The sequence below is a fragment of the Callospermophilus lateralis genome, chromosome 3 (genome assembly GCF_048772815.1).
Source record: "Callospermophilus lateralis isolate mCalLat2 chromosome 3, mCalLat2.hap1, whole genome shotgun sequence".
Taxonomy (NCBI): Eukaryota; Metazoa; Chordata; class Mammalia; order Rodentia; family Sciuridae; genus Callospermophilus; species Callospermophilus lateralis.
In genome coordinates, this window is record NC_135307.1 from 523,657 (window position 1) to 534,601 (window position 10,945).

The 10,945-nt window shown below is 47.1% G+C and overlaps 1 protein-coding gene across 1 annotated transcript; it reads right to left on the reverse strand.

Moving 5' to 3' along the window:
• Window positions 1–4,987: 4,987 nt before the first annotated feature.
• LOC143641499 (uncharacterized) lies at window positions 4,988–6,703 on the reverse strand. The gene has a single exon (XM_077109000.1). It carries the CDS (start codon window positions 6,701–6,703, stop codon window positions 4,988–4,990), a length of 1,716 nt encoding a protein of 571 aa, XP_076965115.1.
• Between the last annotated feature and the right edge of the window lie 4,242 nt (window positions 6,704–10,945).

Below are 10,945 nucleotides of genomic sequence, written 5' to 3' on the forward strand. Positions count from 1 at the left end.
CCTCCAACGCCCAGCAGTATGGCTATAGTCAGGCTTATGGGCTCTCTAGGGTACCACTTCTGCCCTTCTAGATGTCCTAGGACATAGTCTGATCTTAGATATGATATCCTGGGCCATAATTGTATCAACACACAAAAATCAGTGGTTGCGTTGAGGACAGCCGTAGAAATGCAGGGGGTCAGCCCAGTGTTGCAGGCCCAGTAAGTTCCAGGGGGGCCCCATAAATAGCTATTTTGTGAGCCTGTCGTTGGGAGGGTAGTATTACAAAGAGGTTGGTGTGATAGGGGTACGTTCCCTATACAGACCCCTTGTCCTGATACTTCAGTGATGGTAAGCTTATAGCTGGGTAGGGATACACACTTAGGGTCAGGGTTTGTACTACTATTCCAGTTAGACATCATTGCTATCCCTTCATAATAGGGTGGACTGGAGGTGAGACACAGCCAACAATCTTGGGTGCGATCTGGGTTGGTGGCGTTGAGGGCATAAAATGCTCCTCGAATCAAATCTAATAGTTGATCTCCAGTCCCTGGGTAAACGGGTTCAGGGAAAGAACTAGAGGATTGATAGTCCATGGTTACAATTTGAGGCACGGGTGGCTTACTGGAGGGAGTTGTTGCCAAGCTCTTGGGCTGTTTAGGCGGTGAAGGGATCTTTTGGCCCCCAAGTACAGGGTTAGGTCCTATAGAGCTAATTATAGCTGGGGTTTGAGATAGTCTAATTTTGAAAATTACACCTCGATCATTTCCAGGCAAGTGCCATCTGAGTCCCCATGTTCTTCCAGTAAGCCAGGGGTCGATAGTCTCCCTGCCTTTGTCCGTGAATTGTATCTTAAGGGGCAGCGACTGGCCCGCCTGAAATTGTGAGTTTTTCCTGTAGCATGTATGGCCATCTGAATTGGGGGTCGTAAAATTTTTGGCCACCTGTATCAGGTCCCAGCTTGAGGTGGGGCTCCAGTATGCATCTCCTGTGGTTTCGCAGCCCCAGGAGGAGCAAAAGTATGCTTCATATCCCCCACATCTATAAGCCTGTGATCTGTCTCTACCGTCCCGAGGGCAGACATAAAAGTCAGTTTGGGCTAGCCGGCACCTAGCGACCTGGGTTGAGCATCCATAATTAGTGCCTTGCTGAGGCCTGGGGGCCATGTAGGTCTGGAGTTGGCCATGTGATTTGTCAGGAATATCCCATGAGTCTAATCCAGCGGCTAGTTGGCAAAAATCTGGGGTCAGGGTAGGCCACCATGTGCCAGGGGTATGGGTTGCTGTAATAGACCAAATTACCTCCCCGGTTTGAGAATATACCTGCCAAGTCAACTTCATGGGAGCATGGGGGTTACTACCTAAGACAAGGGGAGTAGAGCAAAGAGCAAGAACGGTTAACAGCGTGTAAGTCTTATCTTTAGTGGGTTTGGAGTGCGTTGTAGCTTCCATCCTGATGTCTCCGGGGTGTTGGTCAAGTCCGGTGGATGAGCAGCTTTCACGTGAGAGGCGTGGATCCAAGCAGCTATGCCGTCTACCTTCAGTGCTGTCGGTGTGGTCAGCAGGACAGTGTAAGGTCCTTTCCACCGTGGTTCAAGATTTTTGGTCTGATGTCTGCGTACCCAGACGGTGTCTCCGATCCTGAAGGGGTGTGGCACCGAAGGAGTTTTGAGTTCTTCCTTATATGCCGCTGCCAATGGTTTCCAGACCTCGTCCTGGACTAGTTGCAGTGCACGTAAATGAGTCTGCATGGATGGGGTAAGGGAGGCATAAATTTCAGTTTCATAGAAGTTAATAGCAGGTGGTGGAGCACCATATAGGATTTCAAAGGGGGTTAGTCCCTGAGAGTTAGGAGTATTCCTGACTCGATATAGAGCTAAGGGTAGGAGTTGTACCCAGTCTCTAGTGCCAGTTTCAAGCGTTAATTTAGTTAAAGTCTCCTTAATTGTTCTGTTCATTCTTTCTACTTGCCCTGAGCTTTGGGGTCTATATGCACAATGTAACTTCCAATTAATCCCCAGCGAATTGGCCACTGCCTGACTTACCTGGGAGACGAAGGCAGGCCCGTTGTCTGACCCAATTGTTCCAGGTACCCCATACCTTGGGAAAATTTCTTCTAATAGCTTCTTAGCAACGACCTTGGCAGTTTCATGTCGGGTGGGAAATGCCTCTACCCATCCGGAAAAGGTATCAACAAAGACTAGAAGATATTTATATCCATACATACCAGGTTGGACTTCAGTGAAGTCTATCTCCCAATGTGTTCCAGGTTTGTGTCCTCTAACTCGGACTCCTGTCCCAATCTTAACTTTACCAGCATTTACCTGAGCACATGCTTGACAATTTTCTGCCACCTGTTGGAGGAGTCGATCCCTGTTTGGGAGATATAGAGTACCCTCTCCACGGTCCAAGAGTTTTCTCATCTTTTTAGCCCCCAGGTGGGTTAGTCCATGTAGTGATTTTATTAGTTCTTTGGCATTTTTAAGGGGCATTATGGTTTTTCCTTGATGCTCCCAGGTATTGTCCTCTGAGTTGTAAGTGGCCTCTAGCTTCTGGACGATATCTAAGTCCTTATCCTCATAGATCCATTGGTCCTTATGGTCTCGTAGTGAAGAGTCCACATGTGGGGTGTGCTGGGGCAATAGGGTCATCACCAAGAGTTGGGGCCCCAAAGCTGCCTTTCTGGCTGTTTCATCTGCCAATCTGTTTCCCCTGGCTTCTGGATTGTCTCCTTTTTGATGACCAGGGCAATACATAATGCTTAACTTTTTGGGTAGAAATAAAGCTTTAAGCAAAGCCAATATTTCAGTCTTATTCTTAATTTCCTTTCCTTCTGAAGTCAGTAATCCCCGGCGTCTGTAAATTTCTCCATGTATATGAGCCGTGGCAAAAGCATACCTGCTGTCTGTGTACACGTTTAGTTTCTTCCCCTCTGCCAATTTTAAGGCTTGGGTCAGAGCTATCAGTTCTGCCCGCTGGGCTGATGTCCCTCCCGGCAATGCACTCGCCCATATTACCTCAGATTCAGTGGTGATGGCTGCTCCCGCACGCCGTTCTCCATTGAGTAGGTAACTGCTTCCGTCCGTGTACCAGACCAGCTCTGCATCTTTCATGGGTTGGTCTGTGAGGTCTGGCCGGGTTCCCTGTGTCTCTGCGAGAATCTGCTGGCAGTTGTGAGGATTAGCTTTTCCTGGGAGCGGTAGGAGGGTCGCTGGATTCAGTGTGACTATGGGGCCAAACTGAATTCGGTCAGTGTCCAACAACAAAGATTGGTAATGGGTGAGTCGGGCATTTGACACCCAGCGATCGGGCGGTTGGCGAATTATTGTCTCAATAGCATGAGGGGTTAATAAAGTCAATGGTTGTCCCAAAGTTAGTTTGGTGGCGTCTTTGATCAGGACAGCCACAGCTGCTATCATCCGAAGACATGGGGGCCATCCTGATGCCACTGGATCCAGTTTCTTAGACAGATAGGCTATGGGGCGCCTCCATGGCCCCAATTTTTGGGTTAAGACTCCCTTTGCATAGCCCTGCTTTTCATCTATAAATAGGTCAAAAGGCTTGGTAATATCTGGTAAGCCTAAGGCGGGGGCAGATAAAAGGGCCAATTTGATGCGATCAAATGCCGATTGGTGTTCTTCCGTCCAATCAAAAGAGTTACCCTGTTTAGTCAGTGGATACAGGGGGGCTGCTATCTCAGCAAACCCAGGAATCCAGAGTCTACAGAAACCTGCGGTTCCTAGAAACTCCCGCAGCTGCTTGGGACTCTGGGGGGTTGGTATGCTCGAGATAGTCTCTTTCCTGGCAGCTGTCAACCATCGCTGGCCATCATGAAGTTCGTAGCCAAGATAAGTAACTGTTGTCTGACAGATCTGGGCCTTCTTAGCTGATGCTCTATACCCCAATTGCCCCAAAGTCTGTAGTAATGCTTCCGTACCTGCCAGGCAATCCTCCTCGGAAGTAGCAGCCAGCAAGATGTCATCTACATATTGAAGCATAATTAAGGAGGGGTGTCTTACACGGAAATCGGCCAGATCCTGATGTAAGGCCTCATCGAAGAGCGTCGGGCTGTTTTTAAACCCTTGTGGCAGTCTTGTCCAGGTCAGCTGTCCAGAGACTCCTTCTTCGGGATCCTTCCATTCGAATGCAAAAAGAGCCTGGCTTTGGGGAGACAATCTTAGGCAGAAGAAGGCATCTTTTAGGTCCAAAACGGAATACCAAGTATGGGTAGGAGGCAAGGTGCTGAGGAGATTATAAGGGTTAGGCACCGTGGGGTGAATATCTTCTACCCTTTTGTTTACCTCTCTTAAATCTTGGACAGGTCTGTAGTCATTTGTTCCTGGCTTTTTGACTGGCAACAATGGGGTGTTCCAGGGTGACCGGCAAGGAGTTAGGATGCCTTGGTCTAGGAGGCGTTTGATATGTGGTCTGATGCCCTGGTGAGCTTCCCTCGACATAGGATATTGTTTAATGTTTATGGGAGTAGCGGTTGCTTTTAGGTGAATGACTATTGGAGGTTGTTGTTTAGCCATTCCCATTCCTCCAGTTTCAGCCCAGGCCTCCGGGTATGAATCAAGCCAATAGTCCATGTCCTTCATAGGTACAGAAGGTTTGTCAAAAAGTTTATATTCGTCCTCTAATTTGAAAGTCAATACGTGTAAAGGGGCCTGGTTTGGTCCCGTGATGGAGGCACTCCCATCTTTAAAATAAATTTGGGCTCTCAATTTGGTCAATAAGTCTCTTCCCAGTAATGGATACGGACAATCAGGCACATGCAGAAATGAATGGGAAACTTTACCTGTGGCAAGGTGTACTTCTCTTTTGGTGGTCCATCGGTAAGGTTTGCTCCCGGTGGCGCCTTGGACCCATGTTGTCTTGTGGCTCATAGGTCCTGGTGCCCGTGTTAGCACCGAGTGTTGGGCTCCCGTATCTACTAGGAAGGTTACAGGTTGCCCCCCTACTTGCAGGGTTACCCGGGGCTCAGGGGGGAGCTCCTGGCCCTGACTCCCCTAATCTTCATCCAAGGCTAGCAATTGAGAGGTCCGGTTTGTACCTCTTCTGGGGTTGGGGGGTTTCTTTGGGCAGTCCTTTACCCAATGTCCTCTTTCTTTGCAGTAGGCACACTGGTCTCGGTCTACACGGGGTCTGCCTTGTTCCCTTTCCCTACTTAGCTTATCTCCTTGTTGCCCTGCCTGTGTTACAGTGGCCAATATCTTACTTAATTCTTTATCACGCTTTCGATCTCTCTTGTCTAATTCTTCCTTAAATTTGAGATCTCTCTCCTCCTGCATCCTCCTGACTCTTTCCTCTTTTTCCTCTGGAGTTTCTCTCTTGTTAAAAATCTTTTCTGCCTCTCTCAATAAATCTGCTAGAGAAAAATCTTGTAAGTTATCTAATCTCTGTAACTTAGTCCTAATATCTGGAGCGGACTGCCAAATAAAGGCCATAGAAACATTTCCTCTCTGATCCTCACTGTCGGGGTCAAAAGGTGTGTACCTCCGGTAAACTTCCTTTAGTCTCTCTAAAAATGCAGTCGGAGTTTCTGTCGATCCCTGAATAGTCTGTCTTACCTGAGCCAAATTAGTGGGCCGCCGCCCTGCTCCATGGAGACCCGCTATGAGTAACTGGCGATAGAGACGTAGGTGGTTCCTACCTGCATCAGTGTTATAGTTCCAGTCTGGCCGAGTCAAGGGGAAAGCTTCATTAATCAAATTTGGGAGTTGAGTGGGGCGCCCGTCGTCCCCGGGCACATTTTTACGGGCTTCCAGGAGAACTTTCTGTTTCTCCTCAGAAGTGAGAAGGGTCTGTAGGAGCTGTTGGCAATCATCCCATGTTGGCTGGTGAGTCACTAGAATAGATTCTATCAGAGAGGTTAGAGCTACAGGGTCACTGGAAAAGGATGGGTTATGTGTTTTCCAGTTATAGAGATCAGAGGCAGAGAAAGGCCAATATTGGTACAGCCCATCGGGGCCTCCCGTCTGCCGCAAGGGGAGAACTCTAGATGTATCCCCCGAGGAGGTTGGCTCCCGACGGCTGCGGAGCCTCCCGACCATGGGGGATGGGCCCGGAGGGTTATTGGTGACTGGTTCGGCTGGTTCTTCTTCTTCCTCTGAGGAAGCCTGGATGGAATCTGGAGCCGGTACAGGCTGGGGCCCATAGGGTGGGGGTTCTTCAGTCATCAAATCTATGAGAGTGGAGTCTTCCGGCGGCAAAACCTTTTTGGGTTCTGTCCCTATTGGAGTCACCTTTTTAGATTTATCGAGAATGGGGTAGAGTCTAGAGGTTGAAGGGGGAGGAGGCGTAGGTACAGGGATAAGTGGAGCGGAAGATGGCGGAGGTGTGGAGCGGTTGGAAGTTGGCAGATGGAGAGGCTGGTTGGGAGGAAAAGTTGGGGGAGGAGATTGCGGAGTAGGCTTAGACGGAGAGAAAGGAGCGACCCAAGGGGGTGGGTCAGAGACCAAATTTTCCCAGGTAACGATGTAGGGCACTTGATCGGGGTGTCTTTGAGACCCTTGGGCGAACACCTGAGACTTCACCTGTAAAATGGGATCAAGATTAAATGTCCCTTCTTTTGGCCAGCCAACATTGAACGCCGGCCACTCCATAGTGCAGAGCGTTATCCATTTTTTCTTCTTGATCTCCACTGACAGGTTGTCAGCCCGGTTCCGGACGTCCTGCCAGTGATCAAGAGTAAGGCTCAAGGGAGTTGTTATAGATTGTCCCATGTTAGTTTCAGATGGAATGAGAAATACAAAAACAAGAAGACAGACACAAATATCAGATTAGACACAAAGAATGTTGCGCGGCCTTGGCACAAACCGAAAGTAGGCCTCCCGAAAAAATGGGCCCTCCGAATCCCTGGGACGTCTCCCAGGGTGTCAGGAATCCCCGGGACGTCTCCCAGGGTGGCAGGGGAGAAGTCCGAGTTCGTCAACTCCTTCTCGAGCTGCCCAGAAAACAGAGCGATTACGCGCAATCGTACGGACGCCGCACACAGACAGATATCAACCTGAGACTGCAAAAAGGGACACAAAATGACGGACAAAATGACACGAGCTGGCCAGCTTACCTCCCAGTGGTTATCGGGTGTTCCTCGGGCAGGGATCCGGACGGGGTTACAGGAGTTCTCCTGGCTGGCTCGCCAAATGAAAGACCCACCGATTCCCTGTCCAAGAAAAACACACGAGGCACTGGCTGCAAACGCAAGAGGTTTATTCAGACACAGACGCCTGTGGGTGCTCAGTAAAACCTCAGCCGGAGCTTTGGTGAACTGGCACACCGGGCTTTGGGGTACAGGTCTTTTATAGGATAATGGGGCAGGTTTCGCGCGCGCGGGAAGTGACAGGTTTCTTATTGGTTATTTTGAACCCAACATATAGATTACCTAAAGGGCAAAGTTGTTTTTCACTTTATGTTCCTGGATAAACCTCATGACAGTTACATATTAACACTCTGGTTTTTCTGCTCCTGCTTATCATTATCAGTTCCTGTTTGTTCAGGCATGCCTTGGGATCTGCTTTTCTGTTCTTCCTCAACCATCCTGTCCTTTTACAATAGACTACCCTTAACTGATTAACAGATAGACATCTCTGGTGTCTGCTTGGGTTTGCAACACGCCCTGATGGTTTCACAATGGGGCCTGGGGTTTCTGGGCTGGGGTCTTTCAGTTCACCAGTTGGAGGTTCAGATCCACCAGCTGGTGGGACAAGGGGTAGGCTGCAAGTCCACACCCTTCAACCCCATCCTGGGGTTTGAGTACACCTTTTATAGACCAAAACCACGTTAAAGACACCTTAAAGCATAAGGGGTCGCTGCTGTATTTCAAAACCATAAATAAACATCATGAGATCTAAAATCATAGGCAGAAAAGAGAGTGGGCCAACACGTCCCCAGTTGGGCACAAGTTAAAGATTGTTACCAATGTCTACACAATCAGTCTCTGACAGCGCACATGTCCAAGGAAAACAGCAACCAAAGGAAGAACACTGTTACATTGTATAAGACTTGCCACTGTGTGTTGCCAAGCATGCTAAGCAACTGTTGATGGGGACAGAGGTGGGGCTTTCCTGGGAGAAGCATGTGTTACATGATGTGGGGTCTCAGGGCAAAGTGGAGTCGGCTTGGTCATTGCCCATATAGCCTGGCCATAACAATACAATGTACAATTTTTTGTGTCTTAGGGAACAAAATCATATTTCCAGACTGTTGCCACAGATCCTTTGACTAATCCAAACCATTCCTAAAGGGAAACCTAAACTGCTTGCCCACATCGTCCCCTGTCGCCCAGAATCAGCCAAGGCTGTCACCCATTTCCCCTTACAGCAGTCAGGGTTCCATTTTCAGAGGGGGACTGATGTCAGGTGGGGGTGGCACAGGTCCTTCAGTGTAGGTGACAGTGACTGGGTCAGCAAGATGGGGGCTGACTCTGCAGGAGACAAAATGCTAACACCTCCAGGGCACCTCCCCTTCCAAGCTGCCACCAAGGTTCCCTGCCTCCAGGGACCTGCTCCTCCCTGCTAGGATTGCTAGTGAGTAGCCCTGGGGCTCCCTTCCTGCTGCACCCCTGGGGCGCTCCTTTCCCACCCTGGATCCCTCCACCTTTTGTGTCACAGGGTCAGGTTGGGAGGAGGAGGGGGTGAGACTAAAGGAAATCTAAACTCTATGTAAGGGGCAGGACCCCCACTCCCTCAGGCACCAATTTGGACCCCTCCTCTGCACAGGACCCTCTGTCCCTCTCTCTCTGTTCTATTTTTTAAATAAAAGGTTTTGCTCTTGCAAAAGAGTATATACTGCATCTGCATCCACAGGGCATTTTCTGAGTGCTTCAATTTCCACAATGATCTACTTCCTGTGTCCTCTGCCTCACTGAAACCTCAGGACTGGCTCAGGGGGATCAGTCAGCAGTTTCCTGAGCCCTAGTGGATACTGGGGTCACTTTCCTTAAACATAATGCCCTTCATCTGCAGAGAGTCTGTATTAGAGTTTAAGCCTGCTTTTCTGAGTATAATATTTGAATGTATTTATGTAAATTAGATTTCAGGAATTTGTAAGTTGAAGAGTTTTTTTCTTTCATATCCAATTAATTTTATCTAAACAAATTACTTATTGCACTTTTAAGTTCCAAATATGAACATAAATAAAAACACATAGGCTCATATATAATTCAATAAATACATTTTCTTTAAAAATTTTAAATATTGCTTTCCTGAAAGGAAATCAACAGTTTTAAATATCTCAACATTTGGGATTAAAGAAAGAAGCTGCTAGTAGATAGACTACTCATAAATATTTTGCCAGTAAACCCAATTTAATTTAGTATAAATTTTAAGCAAATTTCCATAGTAAATACATATTTGAGAGTTGCAAACTTCCTAAAATCTCACAACAAACAAAAATGCACAATTTAATAATTAGAAATTAATGAGATTTTTAAATTTTTTTTATAAAAAGAAGAATTTTTAAAAATATGAACACATTAGTTGATATGTAAATGATTTTCTTTACATTCAGATAATTATGATGACTTAGGAAAAGAAATTGAAGATAAGATAAATGTGGTGAGATTTTTTTAAAGCTTTAGCTTCTCAGAGTTGCATAATCATTATATACAAATTCAATCTGAGATAAATCTGCTGTGGTTCATGTCAATCAGTTGCTCAGCTACCTTGTCGCTGTGGTGGGGGGTAGTGTGGGGGTGGGAGGTAGTGGAGGTGTGGGAGGGTAGGGGGGTAGAGATGTAGAATGAACACACAGACTCCAGGAGCTGGTGACAGAACTGGCTGGAGACCCACCTCAGGTTGTCCTCCAGTAGCTCAGTTTATTTTTGGAATGCATACAATTGTTATAGGGTTTGAGTAGGGCGTGCCCATCAATCATACACAAGCAAGATAGTATCCATAAGCCAATCATCTTATGCCTAATGTAACCACAGTATGAGGATGCTCTAAGTATTGCTATCATCAGGAAGGGTCTTGTCCCTAGGGGAGGGGGTTTCTATGTTAAGTGTTCCATGTTGAAGCTCCTAGTGATAGACCCAACCTGATTTTCTCTTAAAATTGGGAGCCATCTCACCACAAAGCCAGGAAAAGCTAATTTTAGCTTTATTATAAATTACTGCAAATTTTGAGCCTACTTGGAATGCCTGCCTGTGCCTTGAACTCACCCATGCCTGGCACTTCGAGCAGATACCAGCCCTCTCTGAAATTTTAGTGAGGCCTCATAAATCTTGGCCTTCCCTGGCCAGATAACAACCCTCTCTGAGGCTCTAATGACCTTCATAAATTCTGATGCCGGGGCCAGAAAAAATGTTATGCTCATCAAAGTTTTGTTATCTGTAACCCCCCTTTGTGTAACTTTCTGGGCTATAAAGCTGGGCTGCAAGAAAGATGCAGGGCTGTTTGTTCCCATGGTTTTTGTTGGGAGAGGCAGCCCGGCCGGTCGAAATAATAAGCTTGCTTTAATTTGATTTTAATTGGAGTCAGTGGTCTTTTCTTGTGTCCTGGTCTTAACACTAGCTATCAGTTTCCTGGCCTGGCCAGCTTGGCAACACTAACCACAAAGCTAAGGATGTGGTTTCACTGACGCTCGATCGAGCAGAGCATCCCATCCTTCAGGCCTTCCTATCAGGCAGAGTCTTCAAGCACTCCAAGCTGCTCATAGCTGCTAGCTGCTAGCTGTAAATGGAAAGTTATTCCAATATAAACCAATTGGTTACTTACATGGGCAAATAATGGATTTCACAAATTTTTCCTCAGACTAGGCTACAGATTAATTCACAGCCATACATGGAATAATACTCCATTTCATTTGTTTTTGTTTTATGCCATGTTGATATCATCAGCAGTTTAGTGGATTCAATTACCCCAATTTGTCCTATGCACTATTAAATATGAACCCCAGGCATACAGTGCTTCTCTATCTCGAAACCTAAAGCCATGGATATAATGAAAAATGCCTTCTTAAGCTAT